We start from the raw sequence: 23,097 nt of genomic DNA, 5'->3' as shown, positions 1-23,097 counted from the left end.
ACCTGTGGATACCCTGTTGGTAACATGGTCGAACAAATGTAACAATTTTTAGCATTTTAAAAATAATTGTAACTAAGATTATGAGTTATTTGTTTAAATTACTGAAATGTTCTTAATGGCCCATAACTCAGCATTATTATGCTCATTTGATAAGAATATATTGAAAACTTAAATTATTATATTAAACACGACTACTTTAAATCAAGTTAACTAAGTGGCATACATGTATACTCAACATCACTAATTCCGCGTCATCATTTACTAAGACGAGCACAGTATAACTATACTGTGTTCCTCTTAGTTCACACCACTTAACACTTTGAAGCAAGAAAGAAAACAACACATGAAACGTATGGTACATAAATTGTCATAAGTTGTAACATATATGTATTTTCTGCTGTATGACACAACAAACAACAATACATTTAGTCAAAATCAGTTTAAATGAGCCAGACGTAGACCATATGTCGGCCATTTTGAAAACAGTATGTCATCATTTAAATCGCAGTAATGGTGTTTTATTTCAGACTTTTTTATGTTTCCGTCAAAATTTCTACATTATTTTGGGTAATTTTAAATATTAAATGTATCTTAACATTATACCGCAAAATCTATTTTTTCAACGAATAAGAACATTTAGAAAATGATTGTTGTTTCAGACGTATGCACAAATTTAACGGACTAATTTTGCTTTTTGCAAAAGTTTGTATAATGTTGTTCTGTTTTATGTAAAAATCTATAAATTTAAAATATTTTGCACAAACACTTCAGGTGTTTGAATAAAATATGTCAATTCTGACCAATTTTAACACTGGTCACATGAAAATATGCCATTACCGTGAAATAAGTGATGACGCAGAATTAGTGATATTGAGTATAAATCAAAATCCAGTTTAAAGTTAAAGGTGTTTAGATTATGTTCCCCGTTACACAATCATAATGAATTCTGAGGTAGGAAGTTACACACAAAACATCTGCAAAACGAAGTGTTTTACAAGAACAGACGACCAAGTGACTAAAATAGCCCTTACTCGTGTTTCAAACAATTGGGCTAAAAATGGTTCATTATGAAACATTAGACAATAATGATATGTCAACATAATTATTACATTGACACGAAAATTTATTTTTCAAAAAGTAAACAAGACACACATTACAAAGTTATGATTTCCTTTTTCAAAACCCTAACCTGCTGAAAGCGAGTCCAGTATAGAGCTATGCCAGCCTGTAATTTTGGGCAGTCTGATATGGTGCATGATTGCATCTGCGCGACAACTGTCGTCTGCTAGGATTCTTCCCGCCATTTCCTGCTTCACGTCTGCTCAATGATCAATAAACATTTGTTTAACCATCAATCGAACAATCGTCTGAAATATATAGTGGTAATATTTAGAAATATACAATTTTATCTAGTTTTGTCTTTCAAAAGTATTCCAGTGATCTTTTCTTACGCCATCTGAAAACAAACGAAAAACCAAAGAACAATAATATTACACTAGTCTAAAATGTCGCATTCTGCATCTAAAATAATCATTAAGTATATTAATTGTTAAAAATATCGCATTCAACACCCAGATATCATAATTAGAAAAGTCACGTTCTAAATCTAAAAGAAACAATGTTATCTTTAAAATATTGTCGCATTCTCCACCTATATATTAATATACAGTTGACTCTCGGTAACTCGAAATCCAAGGGACTGGGCATTTTACTTCGAGAGAAACGGAATTCGAGTTATGTGGAACTACCGCCATTACGATGACATTCGTACATGTATATACATGTGCCTGATTGAATGTGTAAAGAAGTAGGTTTTTATTGTTTTTAGCGGCAATGCTGGAATATTTGACCATTGAAATGACGGTAAATAACTTACAACTACAAATTATAAATGAACAAAAACATATCTTTCAAAATTTAATACATGTATATTAATAGTCAAACATAAACACACAATTATATTTGATTTAATTGATCATCAGACGAAAATGAGATAAGCAACTATCGTGAACCGGAAGTACAAATTAATTAAGCAAATGTTATTTACGATGATAACACACATCAATACCTAGGCTGTTATTAGACTAACAACCGTCAGACTGGCACGAGTCAACTTTCTTAAAGCAATGTAATTAAATTTAAATTCAGTTATCTAACTGTTAAAACCAATGTTGTACTTTAATTGACGGGACCAAATTTTCTTTTCGACTAAACAGGAGTCTCGGTAAGTCAAAATTTGACCTAAGCGGAGTTAAAATACAAAGATAAAGAAGGAAATTTGACGGGACTTTGGAAATTATTCGACTAAGGCGGAATTTTGAGTAAAGCGATTTTGACTTATTGAGAGTCAACTGTAATTATCAAAAATATCACATTACCCATATTAAACATAAATATAATTACACAAAATTGGGTATTGTACATCTAAAAATTCAATATAACTATAAATGTGTCTCCCATTTCTAATGAAATTGATATAACTATATTTAAAATGATGAATAATAATAATTCGACTAGTATAACAAAATCCAAAATTTTCAAATCGATCACTGTGTATCAGCAAAGAATGAATTGTCTTATCGACCATCAATTCCCAAACTATTTAGAAACAAGGCCTGAATTTTCGACAAAGAAAATCTACCATAACACACAAATGACATTAACAACTCCAACAAAGACATAAAAAAAATACCATAACACACATAAACAACTCCCACAAAGAGACAAGCTAAAACACCGAACCCAAATCGAATAACCACTGATAACCCCAATCACATACCAACTCCAAAAAATTGACAACCAAAAGCGATATAAACAATACACACAAAATTTCGTCAATATACATAAACATAAAACATAGTTTTCAATTTTGGCCAAAAAAAAAATTTTCATTTCTAAAATAAAATTTTGTAACTTTATGCAATTTCAGTTACTGATATAATACCATTTACATGTATATATGTATATCAAATTTCTTATAATGTCAAATTTTCCAAATGTAAATTGAATTAAATAAGTATGCTGTTTTTACGTTGCATAATGTGTGTTGTCCTTGTTCCACAAGCATGGCCCGATATAGTATGATTACTTGCAAGTTCATTGGTTCCTTTTGAAATTTCATCTTCTGAAACTGATAAAACTTACGATGAAAAGTTAAAACTCATTTGTCTAAAAATAACTAGTTTCTAAAAAAAAGCTTGTTTCTATAAATAACTAGATTTACCTGATTACTGCTCACTACCTTGCACAACGTCATTTCATCATCATTGTTACACCCGTGGACGTCCTCATCAACATTACCATAAACAACAACATTGTCATCAACATAGCCATCATTTTAACACTTTGTTAGACCTCACATGCCAACTATCAATTATTCATATCTGTTTTTTGTTTTATATCATAAGGCAATTATATATGGCAATGTTTTGTTAAAAAAAATCATACGTAAGCTATTGTATTATTTTGTTTTTCAACATGTGACTTTTGAGTATAGAAGGAAATAAATAAAATTATTGTTATTAACATCCATTAAAACGGAAAAGAATCAGGAATTGTAGTCCTACAATAAGTGAATCATCACATGTACATGTACTTATTATTTACATTAATAAATAATATAGTGCCACAGTTAGAAAAAAAAACACAACATATTGTAATTATGCGTTACGATTTATATTTAACTCCTACCTTCGTTTCCGTCACATCCCTCTCACAAACTTCACGCAAATGTAGCTAACAGTAAAGTGCATGGAAAATCACTAGACCATGAATCTTGAGCGCTCGGGGACAATCTTGTATGTTTAACCACTGATTGATTCTCACCAATAAAACTTTAATAATCAAATACGTTAAAGACGCCAGCAAAACATTTTCCGATCTCTTTTCAGTCTTTTCAATTTGCTATGTATTTATATAAAACTATTGTTCCCCACCTGGATTATTCGGAAGGACCAAAAAGTTAACGTGGTTGACGCACAATCACGTGACATGCGCGAAACAGTTTTTATTCGTCATTCAAGCATTAAGACGCAAGAACAATTAGAAGAGGTATCAAAATGAAATATTGAGAGAAGCTGGGACCTTAAAGTTAAAAACGGTTTATAATATATAAGTTTGTTTAGGCATTTAATTAAAGGAGCTCCAATGAGGTAAAAAAACCTAAACACATAAAAAATTGATTCTTACATGGACATTTAAAACGGACAAATATGCAAAAGATGTTAAAACATATAGAGGATATTAAAGTTTTTTTCTGTAAATACATGATTTATTTTCATCAAGTGGTATGAAAATAAATATTTCATGAGTGGTGGTAGCCACGAGTGAAATGTGATAATTTTCATGCCACAAGAAAAAGATGGAATTTTCTGTTTATTAGATGCATTTGTCTCTATTTTTAAATTACAATTTGGAAGACTATTCCTTAAATTGTGTGTACTGGCAGAATGTAAAAGAATAAAGTCTGGCAAGACACCAGTAAAAACACGTAAAAAATGTTTCACTAAAATACTTTTTTTACAGTGAAAATACGAAAATGAAAATAAGCTTTTTATTTCATCAATATTTCTCAATACTTCATTTAAAGGTATATAATAAATATATATACTCAGATTTGATTTAGATATAAATTCTATTTTGTCACGGATCTTAATTACAATGTAGTAAATTGGAGTAAATATGTACATAAATCGAAGTGTCTCATATGTCTCGAACGCTGGCCCTTGAGTGATAATAAGATTAATAAACAAGCATTTTACATATTTTTAAAACATAAACATTCACAATAATTAATGTAATTGTAAAATGAACAGCACATTTTAAAATCAAAAGAGAAGCAGTATTGATCAACATTTTTCAATAATGATTACTAGTACATATCTAATCAGGTAAGAGAAGACAGAGGTGATGGTTGACTAGAGATGAGCTTTTACGAAGACCCCTTCGTGTTTAATATGAGGCTCTCATGGCCGAACTTGTTGAGGTTCCGGCGTCCTTCAAGAAATTCACTATAATCGCACCTGATATGTCTCGGGGGTCGGACGCGATGAGGCCGAATCCTTTCCGCCAAAATCACTGAACTCTGCAATTCGTTTTTTAGGTGTTCTTTTTTGTGAGACATTAAGCATGCAAGAGGTTGTGGACGGATATAATAGGTCCTAATAGATCCGTGGCAATTCGTTCTTCTCCGTATCAATTCGTTGTTCTTCGTATCAGACGGTACTTATTCGTACTATCCGTGCTTATACCGTAGCAGACCGTAGTGTATGCGTAGTGCGTCCGTCCTGATTCGTTTCGCTCCGTATCAAACCGTGTCGGTCCGTAACAATCCGTGTCTCTCCCGAGGCTTTTGGTGGTAAATCCGTCAAACTCCGTTCTCATACCGTTGTGTGTCCGTACTGGAACCGTAGCGGACTACGGAATTTCACATTTTCGTAGTAATCCGTGAACAATTAGACCGTAGCTCTTCCGTGGCATTATCCGTGAATATGTGACCGGGGCTTAACTTAGCAATGCACTGGCTCAGTAATCTCAGATTTGGCAGATATATTGTCCTTGAGCTCTAAATGGTCACTGTTAATTCTGTCAAATTGGTATGCGGGGGTATTAACGCCATGACAGTAGCAGTTCTAGTTAGATTTGGTTTTGGAGCTAACACATTTTAGCTCACCTTCCGAAAGGAGACATGATGAGCTTTTGTGACACCGAGTTGTTTGTCGTCCGTCCTTCTGTGCGTTAACTTCTTCATTCAAATGACTTCTTCTCCAATACCGCTTGTCCAAATTTAATGAAACTTTGCAGACATGTTCCTCGTTTATACCTCTGCCAAACTTGTTAAAATAATTAAATTCCTTGAAGACATGAAGAACTGTAGTTGTCCTATTGTCTATTGGTCCTCTACAAAGATTGTTCAAATCATTACCATAGGGTTAAAAGGGGCCTCGCTAGGGGGCTCATCAGTTTTATATATAAAGTTATATATGAAAATCTTTAAAAAAAAAACCTTCTGGTCAAAATCCACAAAGTAGAGTCTTGTTATTTGGTATGCACATGATCTAATGGTCCTATACAAAGATTGTTCAAACTATGCCCCTAGGATCAAAAGGGGCATGCCAGGGCGGTTTATCAGTTTTATAAAAAGTTATATAGGGAAATATTAAAATATATTCTTTTCAAAATCAACAAGACGTAGAGCCTTGAAATTTGGTGTGTAACATGATCTAGTGGTACTTTATAGAGATTGTTCAAATAATGCCCCCTAGGATGAAAAGCGGCCACGCTAGGGGTTTTATTGATTTTTAACTCACCTGTCACAGGGTGAAACGGTGAGCTTTTGTGACACCGTCTTGTCTGTCGTCCGTCGACTTTCTAAATACGCCTCAGATGAGCGACCAAGGCCCAAGGACCCTCTTGTCTAAGTAACTGACCAATCCCCTTATTGCTTTGCTTTTAAAGCACTAACATATCTCTTAAACTTGTTTATTTGTTTACAGAAATAATTTAAAGAATTATACATTTAATCATGTAAATTCTGAAGTAATCTTCTTTAGCGAACATAGCATATATATATTTATTCTAATGCTATGTAAATTATGTAATTACAGGGGCTTGGTTATAATTAAGAATATAAAAATTTATTTATGCATTGTTTTAAACAAATTATATACAGAAATACACTATTTGATCAGAGTTTGGTTATAATTAAGATTTAAGTATCGCTGTATTGTATTAAACAATAGCATACAGTCAACACGGTTTGGTTGAATCAATCTAGGGTAGCTTGCAGTTTCTTTGGTAGTAACTGTAACCGGGATATTCGGTATAATCATCTTTTTGGGTCAATGCTGTCTCTGTTGACAGGAAACAGACTCCTAAGGTTGTTATCTCTATTGATCGGCACATAAAATCTGTGGTAGTGACGCAAGCAGCTTTGCACGAGGTTTCGTCCATGTCGGTCAGTTTAAGATTATTGTGGGCGGCAATGACGTACCCATGAAATGCCGTAAATGAATCCCCATAGTGATCACATGCTGAAAAAAAGAAATATTTATTAAACTACAATTATGTGAAACAATACTATTCTATGTATTTAGTGATAGAAACAATATGTTTATGACCATGTTTGGTAAGAAAGAAAACATTCTTGGACTTCAAAAAAAATTAAAATGATATGATTCAACCATGTACTTAGAATGAATTTTTAGCTGCTTTTTTTAATTTCGATTTTGCAATTTACATCTTTGTGTTTTGTTGTTTATAATTTAAAAGTCAATTAATAAATTAACGTATATATTTAAGGTATATATTTTGTACGGATGACTTTCACATTTTCCATTGACTCACATTTATTTTCTCATATACTTATATTTTCTGCTACATGACACATATCTACGAATAATACTTACATTAGTTAAATATAAAAGCAGAATGCATAACGGAAAACATTATGTCTAGACAAAACAAAAACGATGAATTTCTTTAATGTTTTATATATATTTCTGGTCCTTCGGGATCACTGATTCCAGTGTTGAAAATTAAGTACCGCTTAAGCCGGTTATAGGGGACGTGAGGGATGTTGCACTTTTTCATTAACCCTCATGAACAGACTCAATCAAACCGAGTCTGCAATTTTCATATAATTTTGTTATGATTGGTGCTGCTGATCAAGATGTTTTTTTCTTTCTAATATTGTGATTTTATTCGTTCATGTAAAAGTTTACGGCGGGCAACGGTAGGTCTGTCATTCATTGTTTTTACATATATTTGCACTTATTTAAACAATCATGACAGACGGTTACGCTTATAGGGCACTTACTTGCTAAACACGTTTCGTCGGCTTCGTTGAAACTATAACCTGCTGCACACATACACACTCCGTCCACGCACGAGTATATATCTTCAACACACTCTGCGCTAGTTTTGCAGGCTTTTCCAAGGCTTTTTAAACTTTTACAATTGCTCTGGAATTAACATATAGAAAAAAAATAGTATCTAAAATGCGGCGAAAAAATCTTATTGGACCGGTAATAAGTCAACTCTGGGACAAATGTTTAAGATGCTTTACCAATATCATACAGTTATACCGTTGTGGTTGTCTAGTAGTGAATCCTTGCTGTTTTATTTATCTATCTATTTTATTTTTATTTATTATTATTATTATTATTTTTTTTTTTTTTTTTTTTTTTTTTTTGGAAATCGCTGTTGAATAACAAAGCAATGTGTTTGCCTCTTATCTTCGTCAATACGCGGTATGAGTGTCGAATACAACTGTATCAAGCGTTTATGTTATCATGAGCAAGGAAATATTCTTTTGAACACAATTTTCGAACGCGCGAATTATATATAAACTACCAGCAGCTGATAATTCCGCTGACAAGTATATTCGCGTAGCCAAGAGTGTAGAAATGGGAGCCTATATGACATGGACCTGTTTTCCGCTCGTTAACATCTATCCTTCGCCTTTATCGGCAGGGAGTTTTAAGTTAGACTCACTGGGTAAAATATGGTACACAATATCTTGTGAGGTTGCCAGTAGAATTTCTATTTCTGTTATGATTGAGAAAATATTTACTTAATACTCTTAACATTATTTTTGTAAACACTGTACTTTCTATTATATATTCTAAGTATCATATTGTACTTTGTGTTACCATGATCACGTGACGTGATAATTGTTTTAGTTATCTATTGTATTCTCAGCTAACATTTAGTAGGTAGTTATTATTCAACTACGCTTTGACAATCCGACAATGTTCATAAAAGAAGCAATTAAAATCTAAGATTGAACGACATGTCTAATATAATGATTGTGAAATGTCAAATACCTGATTTGAAAAAAAAATTGTAAAGGTTTGTTCGTCGTTCTTGTGACAGTTGAAATCATGTATTCATGGGGGAAAACAAATAGTTTGTTCAGATGAAATTTCATTATTATGTATATAATCAAAGTAAAAAAATAATTTTCAGATTTATTTATTTAATATAGGTAAAAAAATAATGATAAGTTTAAATATGTAAAATTAAAATCAGGGTTCTAGTGATGATTTTCAAAACTAAAAAAAAAGCGTTTCAAAAATATGATTTTGATAACCCACTTGTAGAATCTATAATTTATTTTATATCAATGCGACTCTTTACGTACAGTGCTTTGTACTTTAGACATAGGCAAGTGCCATTTACGACGCTCTATCAACACGTGCTCTGTACTCGAAGGTAGGATAATAAAAACATCAAAAAAACTTGTGACCTACCTGAATAAACTTAGCGTACTTCAGTCCACAACCTGTTGCGAAATAACTTGAAATTCCTGAGTTTGTCGTGCATAAATGTTTAGAGCCGTCAAATATCACCGAGGCGCAGTCATGAATTTTACAGCAAAGCGCTGCGCACGCTGCAAATGATGTGACGTTATTTATGACGTCAATAACTGACCCGTACTCCTCGTAACAAACATCCTTAACCAAATATTTTGTATTACATACAAAACTCAAACCATAACGTAAAATGACCAATAACGACAGATATTTCAGAAGCATTTCTTCCGTTAAATGTATATTTATAAAAAAAATAATGCACGTCTCTTTTAAGAAAATGTAAAAATTTAAATGTAATGAATCCTTTAATTAAAATAAATATAGTTATATTTTTCTATGCTCTACTCCTTTGAAGTATATTAGCAACAATAACATGTAAAAATTCAAGCAAGTATAAGATAATTGTGTAATTTGAAGAGGGCATGAATATTTATACAAAAAAAAACGATACATTTTCTCCGATTTTCATTAATTTTGCATGAAGACATATCTTATGTTATTTGTATTAATATATCTTAAACACCAATATTAATAGATCAACGCAGATAACAGAGAATGTTAAACAATTAAATAAGTGTCTTTTTTCCTCTGTCGATATAATCAAACAATAGAAGAATTAAAGACAATATGTTCCGACAAATGGAAGTTAATGTTAAGAAGTAGTCTTAAAATATTTGAAGATCCATCAGGTCTGAGGAATCAAATCTACATTATTTTTTCTAAGGAATTTCAAATATTTATCTTACATTCGGATAGTTTGCCTATTTTCGTTGTTTAATTTTATATACTGATTAAGGCGGTGCTCGGGGTATTGGACGATAGCTTGCCTTTACTTTGACAGTTAGAACAACATTTTTGATATGGTTGTGTTGGGCTACCTGTACATGTAGGATTTCAATGTTGACTATATTATTTTGTAAATGTTGAAAAGTTCTGACTTTATTATTTTGTAAATGTTGAAAAGTACAAGTACTTAAATGCCACAAGCTTTCTGTTATCAAATTGTCTTAAGCAAGTAGAGACTTTATTTAGGAGGCAATCACAAGGTTGCACATATTGCTGTTTGTAGAAATAAGATGTTTCTAAGAGATTTCTTAAACGTGAAACTTTCTCAATCAAATAGGCAGGAATGAACTCAAAAATTTAGTCAAGGTAAGACAATATCACCTAATTACCTGATTGTCTCTGATATTTGGAGGTTTTTCTGTACGAAATCTGCTGTGGTCATAGTATTATTTTTACAATAGGTTTATCTCTTATATTTGGTTCGCTAAATTGCTAATCATGGTCATGCAACTACATAGTTAGGTAAAGAAGCAGGCGCTTGTTTTTGTTGAGTCTATTATGTTTTGTTTAGGGGGTTGAGTTGTCATACACAAATTTACAATTTATATGCATTTATTTTTTTCCAATGATTGTTATTATCTTAAATGCTTCTGGAATTGTTGTTTTATCAATTCATTTGTAAATAAGATTGTTATATGTCTGTTAACGGAATAATTTTAATGAACACGAAATTAGTTACACCTACATGTGTATTGATAACGTGATGGTTTAAGCCAATGAAAACACGTCAATATTATTATACTCAGGCAGAGAAAAAGTGTGCAAAGAGTAAATCGATAATCTTTATGTAGCCAGCAAGTATTTTTGGCTTGCAGCCACGGCTGCAAGCCATTTCATTTGGAAAACCTGTTCCGGTTAGGTGGTTTTCTGCTTACATTTATAAGTGCATGATTGAACGGGAAACCAGCTGAAATCGTGCCAATCGCAACTTTTCGGCCTTTTCCGTCACTCTTCGGATTAATGATAATAGCCGATGTACTTCCGATTACAATCGTGACAATTCGGGCGATTCCGTCATACTGCGGAATCAGACGAAGTAATATTACGGAAATCTAAGCTATTTTAGTTACTTCGGTAATCCCAGTTTGTTTATATAAATAGGATTCGTATTTTTACTTGATTTATTGATTTAAACCGTAATAAATTATAAACGAAATTGTTCCGTTTCAATTCTTTTTCAAGACGCAAAAGTTAGTTTCTTTTATAATTGTTTTTTGTCTGTATTAGTTTTACACAATAGAGGATGTTGACTGTAGTAGTATTCCGTCTTCAAAGGGTGGTCCAAATCACACAGTGCATGATCGAGTTATATTTAGATCTACGGTAATCTAAAAATAGCCCATGCATATCATTAACCTTACCACGTGATGATTTATAGATAGCGCATCGTATCTGGGAACATGCTTATTAATTAAATGAAATGTGCACACTTGTTTCCTTTCAGTATGATAGATCTTCACGTTAGTATTTTTACGATTGATTATTTTGTTTAATAGTTTTATACAATAGAGAATATATTTCAAATCGTTTTGACAAAAATATTCGTTTTTACAAAAATAAAAACAAATAAATATGTTGGGATGAAGGCACAACTGTGCAAGCCTTTCCTTTTAAAAGGAAACTTTATTTCATATCTTTTCGGCAGGATAATCTGTCCGAGGATTCGTATCGTAAAATGGCTGCCATTTACAGTATCAAGTGGTTATCCCAAGCACCACCGCGACTTAGCGCGGGAATTTTAATTATAGCTAACGTTTTTCATATTTTATTGTAATAAATATTTACAAACTGTGTCTTTCGGTTTTTTTTATCAATATATAACCAATAATGATGTTAATATGAATAAGTAATCATATCTCAAATCTTTGACTATGATTTACAATGAAATTCTACCTTTAGTGTATTAAAAAGGTTTTTAATTTCCTGTAATTTTATTTTGTGATTATGCTTCAAAGCAGTCAATTGACCGTGAATTTTCTTTTCATATTTTGATTTTCTTGAAATCATTTTTCTCATCTGAAGGCATGCAACTTTAATATGGTGATACATTAATTACATTCCATGAAAATGTTTAAAGATATAAAATATCTCATGACATGTTTGTTCATTTAACATTACACCTTTAATTCAGCAAACATAAAGTCTTCACAAAAAATAGTATGCAATCGTACCTATATTACATACGAATGTATGTAATATTTTTCTTGTATACAAGTAAAGCTAGCTCATAAGTTAAATTCCAAGTGTGTGAATCGTCAATATGATCACTCTGTAATGTTCATGTGTTGTGGCTTTAGAAAAAGATATATTCAGTTAGATATAAAAATAACAAACCCGCTTTCATAACATATACAAATCCACAACAAGATTTTAAAAGTCTTGGTTGATCGTCTTCTACGAAGCGAAGACGGGTTAACGTGATTTTATTAATCGAAAAGCTATTATTCCCAGCTTTCTGATAGCCCTTGAAAATGGAGCCTTTGCTCTGTCCCGTTTCTGTTTGGTGTTCTGCTGGGCTCCTTGCCGTCCAGTGTTGCTAGGTCGCGTGGGGGATGCGTTCATTGAAACCGCCTTTCTTTTTTATCTTGTTTTTCATATTTTACCTATTGGTTAATTGGACATTAAAACTACACAGAAGTACGCAATATGTTACGAAAAAAATATAGACATAACAGCCGATTTTATAGATTTGTAACATATGACAAATCTTAACGTACATTTGTTTGTAGTGTCTTCATTGGTGAAAGTCGATTATGGTTTTTAGCTTTTTAGAAGTAAAATTTATTTTTAATTATACATAGATCTACAAACATCAAGTAGATCGTGCTGGATTTAGAAAATATATGTTACTTACCCGGTAACCTGTTGATTTACAAAACGCCATATATTTATATCAAACGTATTGTGATAGTTGGAAATTAACACTAAACACATCGAACACTCAAGTTATTGTATTTTTTAAAGGAAGACCTGTACAATATATTTTTACTAATAAGAATGAAAATTTAGAAATAGTTGATGAATTTAAATATTTAGGCGTGACGTTTAGCAGAAGTGGTGTTTTGTTAAAGCAAAATCTGAAATAGCTAATCAGGCTACTAGAGCGATGTACTGTCTAATTAAGAGGTCGAAAAATCTGCAGTTACCAGTAGATATGCAAATAGATTTAATCGATAAAGTAAAGCCAATTTATTATATGGATGTGAGTGCTGGGGTTATGGTAACAATTCCATACTAGAAAAAGTTCAACTGAAATATCTAAAACATATATATTGGGTCTTAAATCAAGCACACCCGACTGTATTGTATTTGGTGAAACATGTGACAAGTCATTTCACATTGAGATTAATACAAGAATGATAAGCTTCTGGTCAAAACTTGTTGAACCAATAGATTTTTAACTGACATGTTCTTTGTATAATGTAATGCTTTACAATTTTAGTACCAGTGTCAATGTCACAGACAATCATTTTAATGGATCTTACATATACAACCAAATACTTATAAACTGTGGTTTATTGAACATATTTGATACCCGTGAATATTTCCAAATCATAAATGATTAGTAGCTTGTTTAAACAGAAATTGTCTCACTTATATTTTAATGAGTGATATTCTATTGTTAGTTATTCTAGTAAATGTAAAAACTACCGATTATTCAAGGAAACGTTCAAATTCGAACCATACTTTGTAAATACACCCATAACCTGCTTAGATATGTTATTAAATTTTGAACTCGTAATAATAGACTTCCAGTAGAAACAGGAAGCTGGATTAGAACATAACTTCACCAGCGAAAGTGCACAGTTTGTAATTGTATCGGTAGCTTTGGTGATGAATTTCATTATCTATTAGAATGTAAAGAAGTTTCTGCACTAAGAAAAAGGCATTTAGATCACCAATATGTAAGAAAACCTTATATAATGTTATTTAAATCTGTTATGAATATAGATACAAATCATTATGATTAGTACAAGCATATTTGTTTATTTGTTAAGGAAATTATTATCAAATTTGATATAAGATAAAGTTGCAATATGATGTATTACAAAAAATGCGTGCCTTGCTATTAAGATCTGTCGTATATTAAACATTTTTACAACTATTATTTAAGTAACGGAAGTTTAAGATAATGTTATTTAGGTATATGACTGATCTATATGGCAAAGCATATATTTGCAACATTATTGTTATTTAATATAAAACATATGGAATACAAAATGTCTCTCCCTAGTATGAAAATGCGAGATATGTCTATGCATGTTATATATGCCTCTATAGTTTATTATTTATAAATATGTTATAGCTCATATTGTCATGTTATTCATGAACTGAGTATTAAATAAACTTGTAAACTTGTATAACTTGGTATCAAAATGTACCGAAAACGCTGATACTGGTATGCATATAGAATTATCAGTGACTGTAAAAGAGTAATTCGGAGGCGGCAATTTTAATCTAAGTCATAATGAAGCATTTGTTATAAGTAACTTTAGTTTCGGCTGTAAGAGCGAAGTTTTTATCTTTATACCCTAGATTATACTTGTTCGATTTTGTAGGATTTTTTTATTAAAATCGATTTTTACTTTAAGTTTTAACGATTATATCCACCACCACCATTACCACCACATCCCACAATCACCACTACCACCATCACCACCTAATTGAAAACAATAATAGTTGAATATCAGAAACCGTTATTCATAATTACAGCACACACAGTCTGTATAGTATTTTTTTATTTATAAAAACAATTTGGCTAATTTTAGAAATGTAATCGGCACAATGGAACGGTTTTAAGTACACGACCTCTATGGTCACATTAAGAAATACACTGTACTTCTTCTGTTTGGTGTAGGAACGGATAAACTGCCTGAATTCGTAGCTCCGAAATAAATATAAGTTTATAAAAAGTATCTTGATATGAATAATAAACATAATCTAGAATACAAGTAAAGTAAGCAAAAGCATGTCAGCTAAATAACTGCACGAAAAGTCCAAACAATAATGCGACGATGTAATGGAATCATGGGGAAGACAAATGCCTTCTGTGAGAATTTACCACAATAAACTGAACAAATATGACCTACATGCTTAATAACATGTGTATTTAAGAAATCAGTTGGGTTTCTTTATTTGTGTGTGTGTTTTGCAAACAGTTTCGAACTGCAAAACGAACTGTCAGCATCGTCTGCGTAGGTGCCATACATCATTGAGTGTTTCGCCCTGTTATACCTAAGACACACTAATATGGTGGTGCCACAGTGGGGATGAAACTACTGTGTGTTGATAGTTAGCACCAGTTCCTTCCATCTCTTCTGAGCAACAACCAACAAGGACCCATTTCAGCTGCACTACTGACTCGGATGGCTTGCTTTCTGTATCTCAGTCAGCATCTTCCAAATTGACCTAGCTGGGAAGCCCCTAGTCCTGACTTCTACTGGAAAAGACAGACTTTCCATACTTTCTTTCTACAGTCTTAAGTTAACTGAATGTACTTAGTTGATTTACGTCCGTAGGCCTCGTCACACCTCTCGTTCCTAGGTACCTTTTATCCTCCCCCATCTCGGAAGGCTATGGGGTGTTGTTTGTTATTTTTGTCTGTATCTGGTCTGTAGGTGTCTCGGATGAGACTTTTAGCAAGGGCTGCTAACCCTTCCTACCCCGATGCCAGTGAAATGTTTTGCAAACAGTTTCGAACTGCAAAACGAACAGTCAACATGGTCAGCGTAGGTGTCATACATCATTGAGTGGTTCGCTCCGTTATACCTAGGACAATTTAATAAGATGGAGCTACAGTAAGGATCAAACCACTGTGTGTTGACAATTGGCACCAACTCTTATCATCTCTTCTGAGCCGCAACCAACAAGATGCCTTATAGCTGCACTACTGACTGAGCAAATGGCTTGCTTTCTCTGATTGCCAGTGATGATGTGTATATATGTTATAAATCAATCACGATTCTTTTTTTTTTTTCTTTTTTTTTTTTGATGAATTTAATTTCAGCTTTCGAACTAAAAGATATCGTATTGCAAAAGCTGAATAATTTCTTCTACTTATTTCTTCTTCCTTCTTCCTCTTTATCTGCTTCTACTTCTTCATCTACTTTTGCAAGAAGTGAGATTGATTTTGAATCTGTTTTATGGCCATACCCTATCATTTAAATGGGAGGAAAAAACACCAGTGGTCCCCGATCTTAACTGTCTAAAAATATGTATGTAAAATGGTTTAATATTTTCAGAGAAAATGGTTTACAAGTTACTTTTAACGTAACTTCTTTAATATTGCCCAATCTTAAAGTCAAAGTTACTTATAGTCAAAAATGTGATGTTTCAAACCTTCTCGACATATTTTGTTCGTTCGTTCGTTTGCTAGCTTGTTTGCTTGGTTGTTTGTTTGCTTGATGATTTCTTGTTTGTTTGCTAACTTGTTTCTTTTCTCGCTTGCTTTCTTGCTTGTTTCTTTCTTTCTTCGTACGTTCCCCCGATCGTTTGCTAGCTTGTTTGCTTTGTTATTTGTATGTTTTCTTGTTTTATTTCTTTGTCTGTTTGCATGTTCGTGTGTTTGATTATTTGTTTGTTTGCTTGCTTGCTTGATTGTTTAGGGTAAAGGGGTGTTAACTTTGCATAAATAAATCATGTGGTTTCCTTGTGCACGCGCCGTCTAGTAGATATGCATGGGAAATTTTAGACTTGATTTTGTGTATTTTTTTATTGTTTTAACAAAATCATATTGTTTTCATTTTTTTTTTTAAAAATAGCTTTTCTGTTGTACAACATGTCACAGAGCTTTAAGGGATTAAAATAAACGTTTTACAGAAGTGATGGTGCCATGTTTGACTATCATAATTATTCTTTTTATAATTATCTAATTTTATCTACCTAATAAATAACTTGCCAATGAGCCAGTCTATAGTCGATCGTTCTAGTCCAATTATGGGAACCAAATTCGGGCAGGGAACAAGAAGTACAGTGACATTAAAATACGCAACGGAGATTTTATTGGCGATACAGACACAACGGAAATATTTTTGCAAAACATGCAAAACGTGTAATTCATGAAAATAATTCATATTTAAGTTATAAAACAGATAAATTGATTGAAAAAGTACGTATATTTTAAAATATATAAAAAAAACTTTGCAATGGGTTATTTTGATGGATTCTGTGACTGACGATTGTTCTCTTTCAACTTGATTTTTACTACATTTAGTGGTCCTATACCTAGATTCTATGCGAATATGCAATCTTTAGTTTAATCAAGTAGTTTAATCTTTTATAAATTTTTTGTTTGTTTGTTTTGAGGTTTTACGTCACATCGACACAGTATAGGTCATATCGCGACGTTCCAGCTTTACTGGTGGAGGAAGACCTCAGGTGCCCTTCCGTGCATTATTTCAGGCACAAACGGACACCTGAGTAGAACCACCGATGTTTCGTAAGCTAGCTGGATAGCTTCCTCACATGAAAGAATCCAAAGTCCCTGTCGGGATTCGAACCCACAGCGGTGAGGGGCAAGTGATTTGAAGTCAACGACCTTATCCACTCGGCCACGGACGCCCTCCTTTATAAATAAGAAAACAGTACGTAACTAAGAATTAATTATATATATATATATATATATATATATATATATATATATATATATATATATATATATATATATATCAATTTATTCATAACTATTATTTGATATTACAGACATATTTTTGCTATTTGTAAAATAAGAGACAGTTCGTCTTCAAATTCATTCGTACAAGCATTATGCAATTCGCACCAATATTTAAATGGACATATTCTCGGCACATAGTTTTATCTTGAATTTATTTTAAGTTCAACAATGATCTCAATTTTACGTGTTATCCAATTTATATTTTGCTTCGAACAGATGCTTCAATCATTCTCGCAACAGACAAACTTTTTTGAGACTTTCAGACACATAACAAGAAAATGGAGAAAAAATTGGTTTGTACTTAGCATATTCGACTGTAACAGAGAACGATTTTCAATTGAGATTTTGTACATTACCTGTGATTGTTCACAGCATTTGGCGGTGTTTTTGATATGCAGCATCAACATTTAACATGTCATATTTTAAAATGTTATCAAATACAAAACCGTCAAAATGACTTGTTAGAAATTGCATGATAAGCCGGAAAGAAGTATTTCTTAACTATGCAAAATTGATTTATTTTACCTACAAATACTGACAAGTTTCTAAAAGAAAATAACAACCTTTTTATTTTGACTTTTTAGAATTAAATTTTGTTTGTAGGGAAGTTAATTTATACATACTATTTGAAGATTAAAAAAAACTTGGCTTCCAATATCTGGTTCGAAATAAAAATTATTTATGGGGCTTGTTCACAAAAGCACGAAAGAGAAGTATTTAGTTACGTTCAACCTGTAAAATTTTGCATATTGTTGGTATGAGACATTTGTTACTGTTTGCACATGCGCAGCTGACACGGAAAAAATTGTAAGGTTTACGTGAAATACGCCTTTCAGATAAAATTCTGTCTTTTACAGGTAAATTCTTTTAGCAAGATTATATCTATAACGTCAATTTGTACATGTTTATACTTTTATATATATTCACATTTATTTGGAAACAAAATGAACTTATTTCTTGACCTACTTTGTAAGAAAATATTTTAAACGTGTCTGCTTTTTATAAGGAGTTTTCATTTATTCATCTTAAGTTCCTGAAATTAGCTGCTGATCGTTAAAAATAATAAAAACTGTTGGGTAAATTGATTAATCTTATCATTTATTCGATCATTAACCATTTTACAACGTTTATTATTCAATGGTATGCAGTTGTATTTAGATATACAGTAATCTGTAGACATATTTGTTTAAAATCGATTTAAATATTATTATACTACACCTCCTCCTAATGATCTATAATTATAACTTCCATACATTTGTATCCACTTGAATCGTATGAATATGATTTAAGATCCATTATGCCCCACAATGTTTTAATTTTTACTTCTCAAAAGCCTTTATTCTGTTTTGTTTGTTTTTTTTTGTCTGTTAAATGTTTTAAAAGAGATCTACTATATGTTTTAAAAGAGATCTACTCACTGGTCTATCACCTGAACCAATTCTTTATCTGTTGCTTCTTTGTTATTAGTACAAGTTTTGGTATTTAGTAATTTGTATGAGAGTACCATGTCTGTGTTATAAAAAAAATGACCGAGGCCATCATTCGGATATGTCCATTGGCCCCTTAATTTTGTACCAGGTGTTAAGCACTAAATGACGATAATCGTTTTTTTTGGTAGTATCAGGCGTATTTTACAAAATGAGTCGATTGATCAGATTAATACGGAAGCGTCCTGGTGCCAATTCATAATGTTCTATAAAAAAATAAACTCCTACGTAGGAGATAAAAAAGCCTAATTAGGAGTTTGTAACTCCTACGTAGGACTTTTAAACTCCTACGTAGGACTTTATAACTCCTACGTAGGACTTACAAAGTCCTACGTAGGACTTTATAACTCCTACGTAGGAGATAAAAAAGCCTAATTAGGAGTTTATAACTCCTACGTAGGACTTTTAAACTCCTACGTAGGACTTTTAAACACCTACGTAGGACTTTTTAACTCCTACGTTGGACTTTTTAACTCCTACGTAGGACTTTATAACTCCTACGTAGGAGATAAAAAAGCCTAATTAGGAGTTTATAAGTCCTACGTAGGACTTATAAACTCCTACGTAGGACTTTTTAACTCCTACATAGGACTTTATAACTCCTACGTAGGAGATAAAAAAAGCTTAATTAGGAGTTTATAACTCCTATGTAGGACTTTTAAACTCCTACGTAGGACTTTATAAGTCCTACGTAGGAGTTTATAACTCCTACGTAGGACTTAAAACTCCTTCGTAGGAGATAAAAAAAGCCTAATTAGGAGTTTAAAAGTCCTACGTAGGACTTTTTAACTCCTACGTAGGACTTTTTAACTTCTACGTAGGACATTATAGCTTCCTACACAATCAAACTTAAATAAATTCTGTATGAACCAAAGGTGAAATGTCCTCTATATTTAAGATTAGAGGGGGGGGGGGGTAAGTGTCTTGTTCCTTCGCCGATATACCGGTCCGGAATGTTGAGATTTGCAAAGCATTCTGTATGCATTTCTTATAAAGTCATAAAGTCCTACGTAGGACTTATAAAGAATTTTCATAATTTATTTAAGCTTGATTGTGTAGGAAGCTATAAGCTTATAGACACACTTTCGAATCCGTTCCTGGAACCAACCAGTACGTACTTAGCAATGAGTGTAAAGTATTTTGCTCAAGGAAACAACGGCTTGCGCCTAACGGGGTTTGAACCCATGCGGCTAGCGATCATTAGGCTACTAGTCACACGGCCATGCCGCAACACTTCACCTTTTAATAAAGTGTCTCAGGTTTCTAGAGTGTACAGTGTCTTAGGGTGAGGTGTCTGCAAGCATTGGCGATGTATCCCGAAAAATTGCTTTACAGCTGTTCGAAAAAAACTTACTCGACATCAAGCATATATATAAAAATTTTAAAAGGCTTTAATGATTACGATTTCAATACGAACTAGCTGAACAAAACGAGCAATTTATCCATTTTCGGCCGTTTCAAATGATTAAATCCTTATAGGGTGCAGGGGGGTGGTAGTAAAGTCTCTTGTTCCTGCTCCGTAAAGTTTAAGAAGATAACGGTTTGCGGAGCATTATGCATGCATATGTTTAATAATTAATTATGGTAGAATCCCTCCCTAAGACCACCCCGGAATTAAGACCACCCCGCTATTAAGACCATTTTTTATAAGAACGGAATGTTCTGTTCTTTATGTCAATGGTTACATGATCCAGATTTAAGACTACCTCGCTTATCCACTTTTAAGACCACCAGATTCAGTCCCAATTCTCTATTTTGTTCTTTATTTGACTCCACTATTGAGACCACAGATTTAAAGTCAACACCTACCTAGATCTTTATTTGTTGTTATGTTGTTATTTTCTGCTTAAATGCTCTTAGACACAAGGTGTCAAAAACACCTTTTATTATTGAGATATTGTATGAAATAAGGTGAGAAAGTAGATTTTAAAGTGGTTTAATGTTGCTTTAAGCACATTGATTTTGCTATGAATTTATTTCTTAATTTGATGGGTGTATTATGTACATAATAAACTAATTAATATTGAAATCAGATCAAATAAAATTTGATATTAAATTGCTTCAGAAATGTTCTCTTCCCATCAGATGTAATATTATAACATACTTTAATATTTGCAGGTTAAGATACATATTGTTTATTCACACAAAATTACTAAAATAGAACATGGTCATAAAGTGTGTAAGCAATAAGAATACTCATAATTAAGACCATCCCGCAATTAAGACCACTTTGGTCCAGTCCCGATGGTGGTCTTTATTGAGGGTTTTTACTGTACATTGTATATCCTACTTTGAACAAAGTTTAACCCATACATTTTGTGTACATGTGTATAATAATTATAACTAAACGTACATAATACAGAATCATCGTTTAATATATGCAGAGAATGACAAAATCATCTCTGGCTACAGACTAAAGGTATTTACTTAAGTGGCTTGCCACAATTACAACTTGACACATTATAATTTATTTTCCTACATAATATTCTATCTTAAGTTATAATCTAGCATACATGTCCGTCGAACTCTGTGCTTTCAGTTCTTTGATATATATTCTACGTAGGAGTTATAAAGTCCTACGTAGGAGTTTAAAAGTCCTACGTAGGAGTTACAAAGTCCTACGTAGGAGTAATAAAGTCCTAATTAGGCTTTTTTATCTCCTACGTAGGAGTTATAAAGTCCTACGTAGGAGTTTAAAAGTCCTACGTAGGAGTTTTAAACTCCTAATTAGGCTTTTTTATCTCCTACGTAGGAGTTATAAAGTCCTACGTAGGAGATACAAAGTCCAACGTAGGACTTATAAAGTCATACGTAGGAGTTATAAAGTCCTACGTAGGAGTTTAAAAGTCCTACGTCGGAGTTTAAAAGTCCTACGTAGGAGTAACAAACTTCTAATTAGGCTTTTTTATCTCCTACGTAGGAGTTGTAAAGTCCTACGTATGACTTATAAAGTCCTACGTAGAAGTTATAAAGTCCTACGTAGGAGTTTAAAAGTCCTACGTAGGAGTTATAAACTCCTAATTAGGCTTTTTTATCTGCTACGTAGGAGTTATAAAGTCCTACGTAGGAGTTACAAAGTCCTACGTAGGACTTATAAAGTCCTACGTAGGAGTTATAAAGTCCTACGTAGGACTTACAAAGTCCTACGTAGGAGTTTAAAAGTCCTACGTAGGAGTTACAAACTTCTAATTAGGCTTTTTTATCTCCTACGTAGGAGTTTATTTTTTTATAGAACATTTTGAATTGGCACCAGGACGCTTCCGTAGATTAATACAACTTTATAAATCGTGATGCATAGTTTTAGATAGCGAGTGTTAAGTGTTGTAATTTAACGAATATGATTGAAATGTTTTTATATTTTAGATACGTAGATACTTGTAAAGCGGTTGCCAAGATGGTACCAAGTAAATACATAGCATCGCTGGTCGTAGTTCTTGGACTCGTCTTTATGTGGACACATTTTTGTAAACAAATAGGTCCCAGTTTAAACCAGGCAAGGGTGAATCAAGACAATATACTACTCCCAGGGTGCCGTTGGAGAGTTTGGTCAGAAAATCTTCAAATGGGAAAGGCTTTAAAGCAGCTGTTGTTTATATTTGTTAAATCGCTTTCCTATTCTGTTGTTGTATCAGGCTGTTTTTATAAATTATTGACCCATTACAGATCAAAATACAAAGTGATAAATGTACATGAAACTCTGCAATTTTTTCAGTGGCGAGGCTGGACTGTTATGCCTTTAGAAGATTATTTTCGAGATCATTTGGAAAATAATCTCGTA

General features: G+C 32.5%; 1 protein-coding gene across 1 annotated transcript; it reads right to left on the bottom strand.

Moving 5' to 3' along the window:
- Window positions 1-6,729: 6,729 nt before the first annotated feature.
- Window positions 6,730-9,536, bottom strand: LOC132732906 (uncharacterized). Its single transcript, XM_060719434.1, has 3 exons — window positions 9,252-9,536; window positions 7,817-7,961; window positions 6,730-7,031 (listed from the first exon to the last, which is right to left on the bottom strand). Exons 1-3 carry the CDS (start codon window positions 9,534-9,536, stop codon window positions 6,772-6,774), a joined length of 690 nt encoding a protein of 229 aa, XP_060575417.1. The 3' UTR covers window positions 6,730-6,771.
- Window positions 9,537-23,097: the final 13,561 nt, after the last annotated feature.

This window comes from Ruditapes philippinarum, unplaced genomic scaffold, assembly GCF_026571515.1.
Source record: "Ruditapes philippinarum isolate M1 unplaced genomic scaffold, ASM2657151v2 ctg358_1_1_1_1, whole genome shotgun sequence".
In the NCBI taxonomy this organism is placed as follows: domain Eukaryota; kingdom Metazoa; phylum Mollusca; class Bivalvia; order Venerida; family Veneridae; genus Ruditapes; species Ruditapes philippinarum.
The sequence above is the reverse complement of the archived record's forward strand: the minus strand, read 5'-3'. Positions and strand labels throughout refer to the sequence as shown.

What these genes read in the sequence shown, in the direction of transcription:
- LOC132732906 (XM_060719434.1), bottom strand. Translation starts at nt 9,536, where the DNA reads ATGCTTCTGAAATATCTGTCGTTATTGGTCATTTTACGTTATGGTTTG. An exon ending in AGTACGCTAAGTTTATTCAG is followed by an intron (nt 7,962 to 9,251) that starts GTAGGTCACAAG and finishes TGTTAATTCCAG; the next exon opens with AGCAATTGTAAAAGTTTAAA. An exon ending in CGACGAAACGTGTTTAGCAA is followed by an intron (nt 7,032 to 7,816) that starts GTAAGTGCCCTA and finishes TCTTTTTTTCAG; the next exon opens with CATGTGATCACTATGGGGAT.